The sequence below is a fragment of the Pecten maximus genome, chromosome 15, assembly GCF_902652985.1.
Source record: "Pecten maximus chromosome 15, xPecMax1.1, whole genome shotgun sequence".
In the NCBI taxonomy this organism is placed as follows: Eukaryota; Metazoa; Mollusca; class Bivalvia; order Pectinida; family Pectinidae; genus Pecten; species Pecten maximus.
In genome coordinates this window covers 38,652,428-38,673,262 of record NC_047029.1, presented here as the reverse complement: position 1 = coordinate 38,673,262, position 20,835 = coordinate 38,652,428, and the positions used below count along the sequence as shown (strand labels likewise).

Genomic DNA, 20,835 nt, shown 5'->3' with positions numbered 1-20,835 from the left:
TACCGCAGTTGTCCCATACTTCACATGCATATTCAAGTAATGGTCGTATATATGTAAGGTACATTTTTTCTAATGTGTTCCTGTTTAAGATAAGTTTTAATTTACGGAGGGTGGCTATATATTTAGTTACTTTATTTACTATAGATTCTACATGTACGTTCCACTTACAATCATCAGAAAGAATGACTCCTAGGTGTTTATGGTGGTTTGTTATTTTAATCGGGGTATTGTCGAATGTAAAGGACGGAACAAAAGGAAGTTGTCTAGTTGATATTACGAGGGCCTCGGTTTTATTAGGATTAAAGGACATAAGCCATTCATTGGACCAAATTTCAAGTTTTAATAAGTCCTGTTTAGCCTCCGTCTCAATAAGGTTGAGGTCATATGACGCGTAGGATAGAGAAGTATCGTCAGCGAAAAGCCTAGATAGAGATGAAAGATTACAGGAAATATCATTTATGTATAGTAGAAAGAAAAGTGGACCAAGAACTGACCCTTGGGGGACACCAGCATTTATAGGCTTAAGAGAGGAAAGTGAATCATTGATAAATACAGCTTGTTTTCTTTTTGAAAGATAACTAGCCACCCAACGAAGAAGAGGTCCAGAGATACCATAATTGTCGAGTTTATGTAAGAGGCCTTTGTGCCACACGCGGTCAAATGCCTTAGAAAAATCACAAAAAATTAAGATAGAATGTTCATAATTTTCTAAGGAAGAAATGACTGAATGATATATTTCAATAAGTTGATGTGTTGTGGAGTGATTTGGTAGGAATCCAGACTGATACTTATAAATAAGGTCGTTTTCGATTAAAAAATTGTAGATATGCTTATATACTACACGCTCAAAAAGTTTACCTATACAACTTAGCAGCGAGATAGGTCTGTAATTGGAGACAATGCTTGCATCATTGGCCTTAAATATAGGCATGACATGAGCAATTTTCCAGCTCTCAGGAAATATACAAGATGACAAAGAATAATTGAATATAAAAGAAAGTGGTATAGAAATTTCACTTGAAAGTAATTGTAGCATTCTGTGGCTAATACCGTCAGGACCTGACGCTTTTTTAACATCTAGAATTTTTATAATGTCTTCAACTTCACTGGAAACTATATGTATTTCTGATAAAATAGAATCTGTCCTCTTTACAAAAAAGGGTAATTCTTTATCTATGACATTTTCTGACTGGGTACACACAGAGCTAAAATAATTATTCAACAGTTCACATTTCCTATTGTTGTCATATATAATTTCATTTGTAGTACTATCAAGTAGGGGAGATATATCTGTGTTTTTTTTACCATGATGATGTCCTCTCTCTACCGAGTTTATAAATAGAATGGTGATGTCCTCGCTCTACCGACATTATAAATAGAATGACGATGTCCTCGCTCTACCGACTTTATAAATAGAATGATGATGTCATCCCTCTACCGACTTTATAAATAGAATGATGATGTCCTCGCTCTACCGACTTTATAAATAGAATGATGATGTCCTCGCTCTACCGACATTATAAATATAATGATGATGTCCTCTCTCTACCGACATTATAAATATAATGATGATGTCCTCTCTCTCTACCGACATTATAAATAGAATGATGATGTCCTCGATATACCGACTTTATAAATAGAATGATGATGTCCTCGCTCTACCGACTTTATAAATAGAATGATGATGTCCTCGCTCTACCGACTTCATAAATAGAATGATGATGTCCTCGCTCTACCGACTTTATAAATAGAATGATGATGTCCTCCCTCTACCGACTTTATAAATAGAATGACGCTGTCCTCGCTCTACCGACTTTATAAATAGAATGATGATGTCATCCCTCTACCGACTTTATAAATAGAATTGTGATGTCCTCGCTCTACCGACATTATAAATAGAATGATGATGTCCTCGCTCTACCGACTTTATAAATAGAATGATGATGTCATCCCTCTACCGACTTTATAAATAGAATGATGATGTCCTCGCTCTACCGACTTTATAAATAGAATGATGATGCCATCCCTCTACCGACTTTATAAATAGAATTGTGATGTCCTCCCTCTTCCGACTTTATAAATAGAATGGTGATGTCCTCGCTCTACCGAGTTTTTAAATAGAATTGTGATGTCCTCGCTCTACCGAGTTTATAAATAGAATTGTGATGTCCTCGCTCTACCGACTTTATAAATAGAATGATGATGTCCTCGCTCTACCGAGTTTATAAATAGAATGATGATGTCCTCGCAAGGATGATTGTGAGTGTATTTAATTTCAGGATAACTGGATTATCAATGAAGTCTGTAAAGCGAGAACGAGGCTACGTATATACGAGCCTATTCCTACATCACGACTGGTCGTGAGGAGTTAATTATACCTACGTCACGTGACATATGTTAGTTAGTATCAGTGTCCTCTGGAGAGTATTAACATTGTCACGTTATCAGCATCCTATAGGAGAAACGTGTTCCACGGATTAAACAAAACAAAAACAAACACAATTTTTTCTTTCATAATGTATTGATAACTGTTTTGAAACAAATATTTCAGTCTCGATGTCAAATATATTTTCCAGAAATTGTACATTCTCAATTATTTCGATTTCTGAATTTCGTTATTATTACTTCAAAGCCATGTTTATGCCTTCTGCGACTATTTAGTTTTGACAAGGTTGACAAGCACAGTTAGCAGGTTGAGAAAAGAAAGTTGTAGGATGCACCCCGTCCAGGATTTGGTGTCCATCACGACATTCTGTGAGAGTGATCTCTCTGGAAATCAGGCTGGTTTCACTGCAGCATTTACAGATCTGTACGAATAAAAATCAATGATTACTATAAATATGTAACACTGTACCAATAAAAATCAATGATTATTAAAAATATTTACCTCTATTCCAATAAAATCAATAATTACTATAAATCTGTACCTATGTACCAATAAAAAATTAATGATTACTAAAACAAATCTGTACCTAGGTACCAATATAAATCAATAATTACTAGGAATCTGGTCCTAGGTACCAATATAAATCAATAATTACTAGGAATCTGTACCTTTGTACTAACACGAATCAACAATTACTAGGAATCTGGTCCTGTGTACCAACAAAAATCAATAATTACTAAACATCTGCACCTCTGTACCAATTAAAATCAGTATTCACTATAATTAGGTTACACTGTACCAATAAAACTCAATAATTACAAAAAAAAAATTGTACCTCTAAACAAATAAAAATCAGTAATTACTACAAATATGCATCTCTGTACCAATAAAAATCAATAATTACTAGGAATATGTACCTCTGCAAAAACAAAAAATCAACAATTACAAAAAATATGTATCTGTGTGACAATACAATCAACAGTTACAAGAAGTATGTTTCTCTGTACCAATAAAACCAACAATTACTAAACCTATATTTATCTTTTTTTCAATAGATGTCCTCATTCTTTGTTGTTTTTTTTTAAACAAAACTAAAACAGTATAAGTGTCGACTTCTACATGGATTACGTCATCATCATTTGAGATGTTTACTAGAAGAACACTTGGCTCGATAGGAGCAGGTGGATAAAAGTTTTGTTGCGACTACACTGTAACCGTGAAAACACATACACTGTTGTTACGTAAAATTCATGCGTCAAACCCTGACAATACCTGATAATTAGAACAAGTCTATACACGCGGATTACAGACGGATTACTGATGTTTATAGACAGGTGACGTTACTTTAAAGGTCCATATACGATTAAAGTATGTAACACTGTCAACCCCAACAAAACATTTAATGTATCGGTAGAAAATCTCGTTGGATTACAAGTAGTTATTAACAAAATCACATCCCATGAATTAAATCAGCTTTAAATCGCTTTCACAAATAAGTACATAGACAGTATTTAGAAAGCAGTTATATTAATACCACACTATTTTATGTTATTCCGATTGTTTTTATTTTTTTCTATATATTTTTCTTTTTCTTTGTTTTAAGTATATATTATTATTATTTTTGTCTGTTTTATTTTTCTGTTTCTTTGCTTTAAGTATATATTATTATTATTTTGCGCTAATTCTTCCAGCCATGCAACTGTTACAATATGCACAAATTTAACCACAACTCCAGGACTGTGCGACTACCTTCCTTTGTCTCAAGGTAAAACAGAACCCACGGAGTGGATGATAACCTCTTTGTGTATTAAGGTAAAACAGAACCCACGGAGTGGATGATAACCTCTCTGTGTATTAAGGTAAAACAGAACTCACGGAGTGGATGATAACCTCTCTGTGTATTAAGGTAAAACAGAACCCACGGAGTGGATGATAACCTCTCTGTGTATTAAGGTAAAACAGAACCCACGGAGTGGATGATAACCTCTCTGTGTATTAAGGTAAAACAGAACCCACGGAGTGGATGATAACCTCTCTGTGTATTAAGGTAAAACAGAACCCACGGAGTGGATGATAACCTCTTTGTGTATTAAGGTAAAACAGAACCCACGGAGTGGATGATAACCTCTCTGTGTATTAAGGTAAAACAGAACCCACGGAATGGATGATAACCTCTCTTTGTATTAAGGTAAAACAGAACCCACGGAGTGGATGATAACCTCTCTGTGTATTAAGGTAAAACAGAACTCACGGAGTGGATGATAACCTCTCTGTGTATTAAGGTAAAACAGAACCCACGGAATGGATGTTAACCTCTCTTTGTATTAAGGTAAAACAGAACCCACGGAGTGGATGATAACCTCTCTGTGTATTAAGGTAAAACAGAACTCACGGAGTGGATGATAACCTCTCTGTGTATTAAGGTAAAACAGAACCCACGGAGTGGATGATAACCTCTCTGTGTATTAAGGTAAAACAGAACCCACGGAGTGGATGATAACCTCTTTGTGTATTAAGGTAAAACAGAACCCACGGAGTGGATGATAAACTCTCTGTGTATTAAGGTAAGCGGTAATGGAGTGTGCGATCACTTCTCTTTGTTCCGAGGTAAAACAAATCTCAGTAAGTGTGTATTAACCTCTCTGAGTTACAAGGTAAACCACAACTAATGAGATTTAGTGACTTGGTGATAACCTCTCTGTGTTACAAGGTAAACCACAACTAATGAGATCTATGGAGTTGGTGATCACCTCTCTGTGTTACAAGGTAAACCACAACTAATGAGATCTAGTGAGTTGGTGATAATCTCTCTGTGTTACAAGGTAAACCACAACTAATGAGATCTAGTGAGTTGGTGATCACCTCTCTGTGTTACAAGGTAAACCACAACTAATGAGATCTATGGAGTTGGTGATAACCTCTCTGTGTTACAAGGTAAACCACAACTAATGAGATCTAGTGAGTTGGTGATAATCTCTCTGTGTTACAAGGTAAACCACAACTAATGAGATCTATGGAGTGTGTGATAACCTCTCTGTGTTACAAGGTAAACCACAACTAATGAGATCTATGGAGTTGGTGATAACCTCTCTGTGTTACAAGGTAAACCACAATTAATGAGATCTATGGAGTTGGTGATAACCTCTCTGTGTTACAAGGTAAACCACAATTAATGAGATCTATGGAGTTGGTGATAATCTCTCTGTGTTACAAGGTAAACCACAACTAATGAGATCTATGGAGTTGGTGATAACCTCTCTGTGTTACAAGGTAAACCACAACTAATGATATCTAGTGAGTTGGTGATAATCTCTCTGTGTTACAAGGTAAACCACAACTAATGAGATCTATGGAGTTGGTGATAATCTCTCTGTGTTACAAGGTAAACCACAACTAATGTGGTCTATGGAGTTGGTGATAATCTCTCTGTGTTACAAGGTAAACCACAACTAATGTGATTTATGGAGTTGGTGATAATCTCTCTGTGTTACAAGGTAAACCACAACTAATGTGGTCTATGGAGTTGGTGATAATCTCTCTGTGTTACAAGGTAAACCACAACTAATGAGATCTATGGAGTTGGTGATCACCTCTCTGTGTTACAAGGTAAACCACAACTAATGTGGTCTATGGAGTTGGTGATAATCTCTCTGTGTTACAAGGTAAACCACAACTCATGAGATCTATGGAGTGTGTGATCACCTCTCTGTGTTACAAGGTAAACCACAACTAATGAGATCTATGGAGTTGGTGATAACCTCTCTGTGTTACAAGGTAAATCACAACTAATGTGGTCTATGGAGTGTGTGATCGCCTCTTTGAGTACAACGGTAAAACATAACATAAAGTGTTCGATCACCTCTTTGTTTTCTATGGTAAATACTGGCATAACCCAAAATGTATAATAGATATAAAATATCACAAGATTTCCTCTACTTACAGATAATTTGTTATACCCATATTGAAAAATCAATTGTCTCTGTGTTCTCATCTTGAGAATTGTTGATTTCACGGGCTAATATTTCAATGTCTGACCTACATGCAGTTCGTTTATTTCCGTGCTATACTTGATGATCGCGAACATGGTGAAATTAAATCCCCCTGAAGTTAACCAGCTATACAGTAATAACATTAACAATGATAAACATATCCAGGGTTACAGAAAAGGGTACAGTTTTGCTTAATACTTCCATCTTAACCTATGGAGTTCACAAAGAACTATTTTAATCTTAAAACTTTCATTTGAGAATCTGTTTATGTTGACATCAAATTGTATCTTATTCAGCAAGGAATAATACCAAAAGATCTATTAGCATAAAACAACATTATTGCTATCGTTGCTTTTTGCAAATAACCTTTTTTTCTGACAAAGTGGAAGATTTTCCGAAGATTGTCTCTTTTCATGTGGGCAGACCATGGAAAGAGATTGTTGGAAATGTAAGACCTTAATGGCGATTATGTGATACTAGTCTTCGGGATAAGATGCCAAATGTCTACCTGATACATATCTTAGGAATATGCATGTATTGTCAGCATCAAAATATCTGTTGTCAGTTCGGACGAAATTGGTGGAAATACCCTTCGTCAGTATAAGTGAGACTGCCTTACTTTGGTGCATGTTTGTCAATTGATATAACTACAAAACACCTGCTGTCTGATGTATGGAGCAGGCTATTGTCATACATGAACAGTCTAGCTAGTAGCACGAGGAGTGATACATCCACGCCAGGGTTCAGGGGTCGCTATATATAACATTGTACAGGCGCAAATGTGTTGTGTTGCAATCAAAAATATTTGAACACCGGTCTATCTAGATCTCTACAAAATTTCTAATGAAATGAAACATTGCAAGTTTGTATATATGGCGAATCTGGGTGTACGATTCATTAAGTAGATACTTCTTACTTAGATATAATATACATCTCCGATCAACGCCTTAGTCACTGATGGTGTGATTCTGGTATTCTACTGTAATCAAGATTTTATTTTTATTTCGGTACAGTAATAAAAGAAATCAATCAGTGACGAAACAAAGAAAATATGATAAATAAAGGGCCAATATAAATTGTAGGGTTAGGGTTAGGGTTAGCCCTAAACCCAAAACTGTACTTACTTTGTCAAATCCTGGAAACTGAGAAACACTTGGAGTTACTCGTGAAACGCACATGCCATCACACTCATTGACTAGGACGTTAGCCACACAGACGGCATTGCGGGGACTTCCAGCGAACTGTACGGTCAGCGAGCGGACGATGTTTATCTCGATTTCCTTTGTCTCGCAGTTATCCACGAGAGAGTGTCCTCCTCGTAACAATAGAAATATCATTATTGTTGCTAGGGAATTATATACCATCTGGGCCATGGCGTTCCTGAAACCAAATAAATTTGAAGTATTACAATGTAGAATAAAGCTTACCACAGAAGAATGTCGATATGGTAACTAAGCATAATCAATTAAGGATTAAAATAATAGCTTTTGATATCTTATAACGTGGGTTTATTTTGTAATGACTCCTTAACCACACCACGGTTATGTGAACACATTCCTGGTAACTACGGCCTAAATAAGATCAGAACACATTCCTGGTAACTACGGCCTAAATAAGATCAGAACACATTCCTGGTAACTACGGCCTAAATAAGATCAGAACACATTCAAATTGTCATCAAGTACACAACAAAAACTTACAATTTGTCAGAAAATAACGACGTAGCAATCCTCCCGCTTTCGTCCGTGACCTGTCTAATCTGTGGTGTTTACGAGAAAGAATTGCATATCTGCTGCGAAACGAAAATTCCAGATGATTATTCTTCATATTCCTTTCTTTCTATATATATCGACTATCAGGCATTGGTTAGTATTCCGAGAATATCTTTCTAGGAAGCCTATTGGAAGCCTGAACTATTTCACCGCCCCTATGTGATATACGAAACTGATTGCCGCTAATGAAGAGCCGGATGTGTTTCCTATTTCAGTCCTTGTGTTGAAGGCTTGCAATGCTTTGCATGCTCTAATGTAAATTGAGAATTGAGATTTTGATGTGATATTGATCTACTTAAACTACGAGTTATCTGAAACATGAACATCACCTCGTCACAACCCATTCTGTGTATAAAAAACCGCCGTTAATCCTGACAACGATAAAACTTTAGCCAATTATCCAGCCACATGATATCCGGTCTAGATAATCTAGTCACCTGACTACCCAGTCACAATTAATTTAGCGACTCGGTAGTCATATTACCGAAGGGGTAGTGATTGGGTTTTGGTTTGATTTGTTTTTGTTTAACGTCCTATTTACAGCCAGGGTCATTTAAGGACGTGCCAGGTTTTGGAGGTGGAGGAAAGCCGGAGTACCCGGAGAAAAACCACCGGCCTACGGTCAGTACCTGGCAACTGCCCCACGTAGGTTTCGAACTCGCAACCCAGAGGTGGAGAGCTAGTGATAAAGTGTTGGGACACCTTAACCACTCGGCCACCGCGGCCCCAATTGTGATTGGGTAGTCATATTATCGAAGGGGTAGTGATTGGGTAGTCATATAACAGGAGTAGTGATGATTGGGTAGTCACATAACAGGAGTAGTGGTGATTGGGTAGTCATATAACCGGAGTAGTGGTGATTGGGTAGTCATATAACAGGAGTAGTGATGATTGGGTAGTCACATAACAGGAGTAGTGGTGATTGGGTAGTCATATAACCGGAGTAGTGGTGATTGGGTAGTCATATAACAGGAGTAGTGGTGATTGGGTAGTCATATAACCGGAGTAGTGGTGATTGGGTAGTCACATAACAGGAGTAGTGGTGATTGGGTAGTCATATAACAGGAGTAGTGGTGATTGGGTAGTCATATAACAGGAGTAGTGATGATTGGGTAGTCACATAACAGGAGTAGTGGTGATTGGGTAGTCATATTACCGGAGTAGTGGTGATTGGGTAGTCATATTACCGGAGTAGTGGTGATTGGGTAGTCATATTACCGGAGTAGTGGTGATTGGGTAGTCATATTACCGGAGTAGTGGTGATTGGGTAGTCATATAACAGGAGTAGTGGTGATTGGGTAGTCATATAACAGGAGTAGTGGTGATTGGGAAGTCATATAAACTGAGTAGTGGTGATTGGGAGTCATATAACAGGAGTAGTGGTGATTGGGTAGTCATATAACCGGAGTAGTGGTGATTGGGTAGTCATATAACTGGAGTAGTGATGATTGGGTAGTCATATAACCGGAGTAGTGATGATTGGGTAGTCATATAACTGGAGTAGTGGTGATTGGGTAGATATATAACAGGAGTAGTGGTGATTGGGTAGTCATATAACAGGAGTAGTGGTGATTGGGTAGTCATATAACCGGAGTAGTGGTGATTGGATAGTCATATATCCGGATAGTGGTGACTGGGTAATCGTATAACCGAAATAGTGGTGACTTGGTAGTGATATATCCGGAATAGTGGTGATTGGGTAGTCATGTTACTGGAAGAGAAGTGATTGGGTAGTGGGATAACCGAAATAATGGTGATTTATCAGTCATATGAGTGAAAAGGTGGTGATTATGTAGTCATATAACCGGGATAGTGGTGACTGGGTAGTCGTTAACCGGAATGTAGTCAGATAACTAGTTTGTTGGTGACTTGGTAGTCAGATAACTAGTTTGTTTGTGACTTGGTAGTCAGATAGTTAGTTTGGTGGTGACTTGGTGGTCAGATTACTAGTTTGGTGGTGACTTGGTGGTCAGATAACTAGTTTGGTTGTGACTTGGTGGTCAGATAACTAGTTTGGTGGTGACTTGGTAGTCAGATAACTAGTTTGGTGGTGACTTGGTAGTCAGATAACTAGTTTGGTGGTGACTTGGTAGTCAGATAACTAGTTTGGTGGTGACTTGGTAGTCAGATTACTAGTGTTGTGGTGACTTGGTAGTCAGATAACACGTTTGGTGGTGACTTGGTAGTCAGATTACTAGTTTGGTGGTGACTTGGTAGTCAGATATCTAGTTTGGTGGTGACTTGGTAGTCAGATTACTAGTTTGGTGGTGACTTGGTAGTCAGAATACTAGTTTGGTGGTGACTTGGTAGTCAGATATCTAGTTTGGTGGTGACTTGGTAGTCAGATTACTAGTTTGGTGGTGACTTGGTAGTCAGATAACTAGTTTGGTGGTGACTTGGTAGTCAGATAACTAATTTGGTGGTGACTTGGTCGTCAGATTACTAGTTTGGTGGTGACTTGGTAGTCAGATAACTAGTTTGGTGGTGACTTGGTGGTAAGATAACTAGTTTGGTGGTGACGTGGTAGTAAGATAACTAGTTTGGTGGTGATTTGGTAGTCAGATAGCTAGTTTGGTGGTGACTTGGTGGTCAGATAACACGTTTGTTGGTGACTTGGTAGTCAGATTACTAGTTTGGTGGTGACTTGGTGGTCAGATAACTAGTTTGGTGGTGACTTGGTGGTCAGATAACACGTTTGTTGGTGACTTGGTAGTCAGATTACTAGTTTGGTGGTGATTTGGTAGTCAGATTACTAGTTTGGTGGTGACTTGGTAGTCAGATAACTAGTTTGGTGGTGACTTGGTGGTCAGATAACACGTTTGTTGGTGACTTGGTAGTCAGATTACTAGTTTGGTGGTGATTTGGTGGTCAGATAACACGTTTGGTGGTGACTTGGTAGTCAGATAACTAGTTTGGTGGTGACTTGGTGGTCAGATAACTAGTTTGGTGGTGACTTGGTGGTCAGATTACTAGTTTGGTGGTGACTTGGTAGTCAGATAACACGTTTGGTGGTGACTTGGTAGTCAGATAACTAGTTTGGTGGTGACTTGGTGGTCAGATAACTAATTTGGTGGTGACTTGGTAGTCAGATTACTAGTTTGGTGGTGACTTGGTAGTCAGATTACTAGTTTGGTGGTGACTTGGTAGTAAGATGTCTAGTTTGGTGGTGACTTGGTAGTCAGATTACTAGTTTGGTGGTGACTTGGTAGTAAGATGTCTAGTTTGGTGGTGACTTGGTAGTCAGATAACACGTTTGGTGGTGACTTGGTAGTCAGATTACTAGTTTGGTGGTGACTTGGTAGTCAGATTACTAGTTTGGTGGTGACTTGGTAGTCAGATTACTAGTTTGGTGGTGACTTGGTAGTCAGATAGTTAGTTTGGTGGTGACTTGGCCGTGAGGTGACTTCCTTGGGAGTAACTGTGTAATGTAACAAAAAATATTGTGGCTGGGTAGTCAGATAACCTGATTAGTTGTGAGCTACTGTACGTATGTACCTATAGTTGTGAGCTACTGTACGTATGTACCTATAGTTGTGAGCTACTGTACGTATGTACCTATGTTCGATGAATGTAAGTAACTACGCTGTTGTTTCATTATCGAGAGACAAGTGTGTTGTACGTCCCTACGTGGACTTGCTATCATTCGGCTGAAAAGATTCGTACCCTCAACTTTTTCAATCTGCAGTTTTCACAAATGAATACAAATCTGTCTTTCAGTTGACCCGAATGTTTACAATAGAACGGTATAATTTACCCAATAAAAAAAGTTTTTCGTATAAGCGTGTCTGGCAGTTTGTGCAAATTGAACAGGCAATCGAAGCATCGTTGACAAATGTAAATTGGCCTCTGATCTATCTGTTGTTTTGCTACTTCATTAAGTTCTCATTTGATTCACAAACTATGCATACTTTGTCCACTAAATACAAAATGGTTGGCGGTGGGCGCAGACTTTTTTTTATTTTGGTTGACATTCCGGGCACTCGGGTTTTATCTCGTCAGTAAGGACCGGCCATGAAGTTGTCGTGAAGAAGCAGATTCTGACTATTGTTTTCCAGTTGAGTTAAAATTGGTTGGTTGAAAGTTAATCTAAACATGACCTATTAGCGGTCTCCACAAGTTCTTTATAGCGAATTGCACAATGATGATCAGTATTTTAATCATTTAACGAACGCCTGGAAGTGTAGTAATCGTCCAACGGTCTCTGTGCGTGAACGTCAGGACCGTTGGTTAAGATGAAACGACAACCGAGTCGTTCTTTACATGTCATGTCATGTTCAGGAAATGTTAAAGAAACACTTTAAGTTCATTGTCTCGTGTTAAGATTTCTATTAGGAACTATATTCTGCAGATTAATAAAACATTATAATTGCAATCTTTAAAAATGAGAACAAACACTATATGGTTATTCCTGCATGTCATTGGTATTTTGAATGACCATCTTTGAATGAAGCTAAATACAGATATAATGATGTCGACACAGCGACAAATACAAAGTATGTATCCATGTTGCTATTTCTCATGTGAAAATAAAAAATAGTCCATCATGACCTTCTGCATATTCGAGCGAATTCCTAATGTACCTACTCAATGAAAATATAAAAATAATTAAAACTGCAATTCAATACGATTTCTTCTGGAACTCGGAGAACGAGGATCGCTGTCAATTCAATTGTCTTTCTGTAAATACTGTCATCATGACTCTTTTGTTTCTATTGAGGATAGTGCCTGTAACAACTGAGTCGTCCCAGGTATATTTTGGTTTCCTGTCAAGTAAAAAACAGATCAATTTGAACATAAAATGCTAAATAGGCTAAATACTGCATGCTCAAGACATTTGATGGTAATGATATATGTTAAGGTCAGTTTGCGGTAATGATGTATCCTAAGGAATTTATAGTTATGATGCATGTTAAGGACGGTTTATGGTAATCTAAGAAAACAGGAGGATGGGAGGTATAGTATATGAACACATTAAACATGGTGCATCAACACTTCTTGAACATATTGTCACCTTATTTAATAATGTTATAAAAATTGATATATTCCAAAAGACTGGACGAAAGGTGTAATTATAACTTCACATAAAGGTCAAGGTAAAAAGAGAGAAGACCGAATAGTTATAAGGGACTTACATTGTTACCTGTTTTATTAAAAATGTTTGAAATGGTTTTATCATAAAGAATACAACTAGTGTTAAATTCCCATCTGTTTGAAATATACAACAGACTACTTATCAAAAGAATCTCTGTGGTTTATGCACATCATTTAGTCTTCCAGAATGTATTGGTCATAATATTGAATACGGTTCAAAAATACATGTTGCCTTTTTAGAGAGTAACAAAGTGTTTGACACTGTGTGGCACGCTGGATTATTGTATAAAATATATGAATTAGGACTAAACGCCAAGACGTGGATTTTACTAAAATGTTTGTACACAAATGTTGAAAGTTGTGTTTTATTTCATGGATTACATTCCTCCATGCTTAAAATGGAATGTGGAATATTACAAGGAGTGGCGTTGTCTGCCAGGATGTATTTAGTATACAGTATACATTAATGAATTATTAAATGAAATAGAAAGATCTGGCTTAGGTGCAGCAATAGTTGATTTAAATGTTAATGTTCCTACACAGACAGACATTTGTCTGGTGAGTACGGGTCTTAAAAGTCTTCAGAACATGATATCAATATGTGAGAATTATCGCAAAGAATGGCGATTTTCATTCTCTGCTGTAAAAAGCAAAATTGTAACTTTCATAAATCCAAATAGTAGAACTTGTAATCTGTATAATGAGCTTCATGTCTATAATTGTATAATGCCACAGACTGACAGCATTACACATGTTGGTATTGTTTTAAACTCTCAAAGGAACTCTTTCGAGAGAACAGCATTAGCTTGTAATAAGTTACGATCGGGTACAATGTCCCTTGTCCGTTCTGGTGCACATCCTTGTGCCCTCAATCCTCTAACAGTAGCGAAGCTTATTAAAATTAAAGTTTATCCATCCGCCTTATACGGGTGTGAGCTTTGGCAATTGACAAAAACCAAAACTCTTATGCTAGTAAGAACTCAGTATTGTATTGTTAAATCTATTCAAGGGTTTGAAAAAAGAACCAGAACAGACATGTGTACATCTTTACTTGGCTGGACCTCTATCGAGGTATATATAGACATTAGAAAATTAATATTCTTAGGTAGATTGTGTAGAATGACTCCAATGACTCTTGTTTATAAAGTTTGTATTACCAGACTCCTTTTGTTTAGACTAGGTAGACCGTACCAAAATGGATTCATCCCTCATAGTTAGAAAATTAAATAAGTATTCACTCCATCAAAATCTAGATAATTTTGTTGAAACAGGAATCTTTCGAGAGAAATGTGACTGGAGAAATATGGTATACAATGCTGTGATGAAATATGAGGAACACAATCTAAATGAACGTATGAGAGTTGATAATGATTTTACAAGGTTTCGAGAAATACAAAATAAACTAGAACCTAATGTTTTATGGAAGTTAGTTCTACGATTTCCTCAATTCAGACAATATGTACAATATATAATGAAAATGGTTGTTACCATTCGTAGCTTGACTACAATGCAATTATGTCATAAATGTGGATTTTGTTTTATGAAGACCCAATGACACATCTAGTGCTACAGTGTAATTATACGTCCGAGTTGAGGGACCAGCTCTGGTGCTGTATAATTAACATCAATGATTTTCTGTTTAGTGTCTATGTACACTCGCTTCCAGATTTTGAAATGTTACATATATTGATTGGAGGAAATATTACCTTCGAAATTAGTGAAGACGAGATGAATGAGTTCAGAACAAAATCAGTCATTTCTATGTACAAAATGTGTAAACTATACTTTCCCTGAAGCATACAATAGTTTTAATTTAAAACAATACTTATATACTTATATAATGTATAATTTTGTATAAGCTATGCGCATGTAGTAAAATATACCGATATAACATGATAAACAAGTATCAGCTATACTAGAGATTCAATGTTTAGGAGTTTACGCGTGTGGGAATCTCCGCCTTCCTTGTGTGACCCAGACCCACAAATGCATTCTCCGCAGCTGCGGTCTGTATATTACATGTATATTATATATTGACACCTTTATTGAATGTATTGTCTATATAGCTATGTATTAGTATTATGTATCACGTATCAATATATTATAATTAAGTCTAATATCTATTTATTTTACACTTTATATGCAAATGCATACATATAAAGTGTACATATGTAATGTTTATTATGTTATTGCACTAAATGCTTTGTATATATGTTCTATATTCCTTTGTACTCTACATTTTTGGAGGCAATGAAGAGAGTAATAAAAGTTATGATGCATGTTAAGCACAGTTTATGATTATGATGTATGTTAGGGACAGTTTATAGTTATGATGTATGTTAGGGACAGTTTATAGTTATGATGTATGTTAGGGACAGTTTATAGTTATGATGTATGTTAGGGACAGTTTATAGTTATGATGTATGTTAGGGACAGTTTATAGTTATGATGTATGTTAGGGACAGTTTATAGTTATGATGTATGTTAGTGACAGTTTATAGTTATGATGGATGTTAGGGACAGTTTATAGTTATGATGTATGTTAGGGACAGTTTATAGTTATGATGTACGTTAGGGACAGTTTATAGTTATGATGTATGTTAGGGACAGTTTATAGTTATGATGTATGTTAGGGACAGTTTATAGTTATGATGTATGTTAGTGACAGTTTATAGTTATGATGGATGTTAGGGACAGTTTATAGTTATGATGTATGTTAGGGACAGTTTATAGTTATGATGTATGTTAGGGACAGTTTATAGTTATGATGTATGTTAGGGACAGTTTATAGTTATGATAAATGTTAGGGACAGTTTATAGTTATGATGTATGTTAGTGACATTTTATAGTTATGATGTATGTTAGGGACAGTTTATAGTTATGATGTATGTTAGGGACAGTTTATAGTTATGATGTATGTTAGGGATAGTTTATAGTTATGATGTACGTTAGGGACAGTTTATAGTTATGATGTATGTTAGTGACAGTTTATAGTTATGATGAATGTTAGGGACAGTTTATAGTTATGATGTATGTTAGGGACAGTTTATAGATATGATGTATGTTAGGGACAGTTTATAGTTATGATGTACGTTAGGGACAGTTTATAGTTATGATGTATGTTAGGGACAGTTTATAGTTATGATGTATGTTAGGGACAGATTATAGTTATGATGAACGTTAGGGACAGTTTATAGTTATGATGTATGTTAGGGACAGTTTATAGTTATGATGTACGTTAGTGACAGTTTATAGTTATGATGAATGTTAGGGACAGTTTATAGTTATGATGTATGTTAGGGACAGTTTATAGTTATGATGAATGTTAGGACAGTTAATAGTTATGATGAATGTTAGGGACAGTTTATAGTTATGATGAATGTTAGAGACAGTTTATAGTTATGATGAATGTTAGGGACAGTTTATAGTTATGATGTATGTTAGGGACAGTTTATAGATATGATGTATGTTAGGGACAGTTTATAGTTATGATGAACGTTAGGGACAGTTTATAGTTATGATGAATGTTGGGGACAGTTTATAGTTATGATGTATGTTAGGGACAGTTTATAGATATGATGTTTGTTAGGGACAGTTTATAGATATGATGTATGTTAGGGACAGTTTATAGTTATGATGTGTGTTAGGGACAGTTTATAGTTATGATGTATGTTAGGGACAGTTTATAGTTATGTTGTATGTTAGGGACAGTTTATAGTTATGATGTATGTTAGGGACAGTTTATAGTTATGATGAACGTTAGGGACAGTTTATAGTTATGATGTATGTTAGGGACATTTTATAGTTATGATGTATGTTAGGGACAGTTTATAGTTATGATGAACGTTAGGGACAGTTTATAGTTATGATGAACGTTAGGGACAGTTTATAGTTATGATGAACGTTAGGGACAGTTTATAGTTATGATGAATGTTAGGGACAGTTTATAGTTATGATGAACGTTAGGGACAGTTTATAGTTATGATGTATGTTAGGGACAGTTTATAGTTATGATGTGTGTTAGGGACAGTTTATAGTTATGATGAATGTTAGGGACAGTTTATAGTTATGATGTATGTTAGGGACAGTTTATAGTTATGATGTATGTTAAGGACAGTTGATAGATATGATGAACGTTAGGGACAGTTTATAGTTATGATGAATGTTAGGGACAGTTTATAGTTATGATCAATGTTAGGGACAGTTTATAGTAATGATGTATGTTAGGGACAGTTTATAGATATGATGTATGTTAGGGACAGTTTATAGTTGTGATGTATGTTAGGGACAGTTTATAGTTATGATGTATGTTAGGGACAGTTTATAGTTATGATGTATGTTAGTGACAGTTTATAGATATGATGTATGTTTGGGACAGTTTATAGTTATGATGAATGTTAGGGAAAGTTTATAGATATGATGAATGTTAGGGACAGTTTATAGTTATGATGTATGTTAGGGACAGTTTATAGTTATGATGTATGTTAGGGACAGTTTATAGTTATGATGTATGTTAGGGACAGTTTATAGTTATGATGTATGTTAGGGACAGTTTATAGTTATGATGTATGTTAAGGACAGTTGATAGATATGATGAACGTTAGGGACAGTTTATAGTTATGATGAATGTTAGGGACAGTTTATAGTTATGATGTATGTTAGTGACAGTTTATAGTTATGATGTGTGTTAGGGTCAGTTTATAGTTATGATGAATGTTAGGGACAGTTTATAGTTATGATGTATGTTAGTGACAGTTTATAGATATGATGTATGTTAGTGACAGTTTATAGATATGATGTATGTTTGGGACAGTTTATAGTTATGATGTATGTTAGGGACAGTTTATAGTTATGATGTATGTTAGTGACAGTTTATAGTTATGATGAATGTTAGGGACAGTTTATAGTTATGATGTATGTTAGTGACAGTTTATAGTTATGATGTATGTTAGTGACAGTTTATAGTTATGATGAATGTTAGTGACAGTTTATAGTTATGATGAATGTTAGTGACAGTTTATAGTTATGATGTATGTTAGTGACAGTTTATAGTTATGATGTATGTTAGTGACAGTTTATAGTTATGATGTATGTTAGTGACAGTTTATAGTTATGATGTATGTTAGTGACAGTTTATAGTTATGATGAATGTTAGGGACAGTTTATAGTTATGATGTATGTTAGTGACAGTTTATAGATATGATGTATGTTAGTGACAGTTTATAGATATGATGTATGTTTGGGACAGTTTATAGTTATGATGTATGTTAGGGACAGTTTATAGTTATGATGTATGTTAGTGACAGTTTATAGTTATGATGTATGTTAGGGACAGTTTATAGTTATGATGTATGTTAGTGACAGTTTATAGATATGATGTATGTTAGGGACAGTTTATAGTTATGATGTATGTTAGGGACAGTTTATAGTTATGATGAATGTTAGAGACAGTTTATAGATATGATGAATGTTAGGGACAGTTTATAGATATGATGAATGTTAGGGACAGTTTATAGTTATGATGAATGTTAGAGACAGTTTATAGATATGATGAATGTTAGGGACAGTTTATAGTTATGATGTATGTTAGGGACAGTTTATAGTTATGATGTATGTTAGGGACAGTTTATAGTTATGATGAACGTTAGGGACAGTTTATAGATATGATGTATGTTAGGGACAGTTTATAGTTATGATGTGTGTTAGGGACAGTTTATAGTTATGATGTATGTTAGGGACAGTTTATAGTTATGATGTATGTTAGGGACAGTTTATAGTTATGATGTATGTTAGGGACAGTTTATAGATATGATGTATGTTAGGGACAGTTTATAGTTATGATGTATGTTAGGGACAGTTTATAGATATGATGTATGTTAGGGACAGTTTATAGTTATGATGAACGTTAGGGACAGCTTATGATAAATATGATAAGGAGAATGTATAGCAGTTGCTCTCCATTTGTATAGATATTTTTCGAGGTGCGCTTACATCTAAATAGCTACTGCTATACATAGCCGCAATGAAAATGAAAACATAATCCATTCAATCTCTATTATGACTTTGTAGAACTATCCAGCTACGGTTTGTAATGAAATGTATTTTAACCCTACAATATTGTGATTCACTATGCTGACTGTCCGAGCTGCTTTTTTTATATATATATTTACCTAATTTGTGTATTGCCCCGAGCCATCTGGTCGGGTCACGTGATAGCGGGACACTGTCCTCTATTGACGATAATACAACAGGACTGTAATGAGAACCATCACTCATTGGTTGTCTTTGATTTCCTCGGCCATGCTTTCTCACTTCAGAGGACGATTTGGTATACTCACGCATCAGATCCCTCACTGGAACCTTTTCCACTGTCAAAATACATAGCGCCCCAGTCAACGTGGCCTGCACGGTGATTGTGCGAAGTAAAATTGTAGACCTTAAATTGTTATCACACATCGGCATGGTGTGCTATTCTATTGTGTCGATATTCAATTGACCTATGACCAAATGTTGGTTAAGTTTCTTTTCTGATCATGACGAAAATGTGTGAGGCATGATACATTGTACATGTTGAAACAGGAGTAGTAGCTTTATATTTAAACAGGTTGATTGTTACTAGTATTAAATAAGGATTCTTGCGAATTTACGCTCAATTTTGTTCCGTGAAAATATTTAATAATTCCTATTTGTCCCGGATTCCCATAAGTATGAGCTTTGTAGTAATGTCAAATTTGTGAGGTAACTCGAAGTATAATGAATTATCTCGGATTTAATAGGTACCCACCTTACATACGCCTACTCGGAGTGGCATAATGAGGTGAACATTTCCCATTATGTATAAGGTACAAATGACGTATAGACACGGGTACCATCACCATACATGTACATAGCTGTGAATTCATTCACAATGTCTCGGAACACAATACAAGTTTGTTTGTGTGGGTTTTTTTCTTTCTTTTTTTTCTTTCTTTCTTTAAACTTTGCCTAAAGGGGAATCTTAAACATGGGCTCGATCTAGTAGAATGAACTGTATAAAATATTAGGAACAGCAATAATACAATTGAAGATTCTGTTTTCTTTTGTACTACACATTTAACTTACATTCACAAGATTCATTTTAAATTTTCTCCATTTATTGGTGATATCAGATACTTTTCTTTAAAAATTCGATTTGATACTCACAGGATGGCGTCGAGAGATCTAGGAATGTCTCGCCGTATTTGTCGTGAAGTTTACGACGTCTGTAGGAGTTCTCTATCGACTGTCGAGTCCTTGGCACTCGGACGTCTATATGACAACACACCACGATCACTGCAGACATGTTTTCATGGACTACACACACATGATTAAGACATCTTGAGATACATAAGAAATTGGTGCAAAATAGGTTTCGAAACTAAGATAAAGAATGTACATTTAGTATTTGATTTAGATATAGATAATTTGATGTAGAATAAATATTGAGTATTTGTTGTAGAATAAATATTGAGTATTTGTTGTAGAATAAATATTGAGTATTTGATGTAGAATATATATTGGGTATTTGATGTAGAATAAAATTGATATTGAATATTTAATGTAGAATAAGCCGAATACA

General features: G+C 35.6%; 1 protein-coding gene and 1 long non-coding RNA gene across 2 annotated transcripts; both read right to left on the bottom strand.

Moving 5' to 3' along the window:
- Positions 1 to 2,502: 2,502 nt before the first annotated feature.
- LOC117343183 (partner of bursicon-like) lies at positions 2,503 to 8,246 on the bottom strand. The gene is made up of 3 exons (XM_033905523.1): positions 8,076 to 8,246; positions 7,500 to 7,755; positions 2,503 to 2,807 (listed from the first exon to the last, which is right to left on the bottom strand). Exons 2-3 carry the CDS (start codon positions 7,746 to 7,748, stop codon positions 2,658 to 2,660), a joined length of 399 nt encoding a protein of 132 aa, XP_033761414.1. The 5' UTR covers positions 7,749 to 7,755; positions 8,076 to 8,246; the 3' UTR covers positions 2,503 to 2,657.
- A 4,302-nt stretch (positions 8,247 to 12,548) lies between these two features.
- Positions 12,549 to 20,549, bottom strand: LOC117343150. Its single transcript, XR_004535989.1, has 3 exons — positions 20,421 to 20,549; positions 19,409 to 19,606; positions 12,549 to 12,910 (listed from the first exon to the last, which is right to left on the bottom strand). It is a non-coding gene; the product is annotated as an uncharacterized LOC117343150 (long non-coding RNA).
- Between the last annotated feature and the right edge of the window lie 286 nt (positions 20,550 to 20,835).

Bases quoted from the DNA above. Each gene is read 5' to 3' on its own strand.
- LOC117343183 (XM_033905523.1), bottom strand. From the start codon at position 7,748: ATGGCCCAGATGGTATATAATTCCCTAGCAACAATAATGATATTTCTA. The intron at 2,808-7,499 runs GTAAGTACAGTT...TTATTCGTACAG, and splicing joins AGTTTCCAGGATTTGACAAA to ATCTGTAAATGCTGCAGTGA.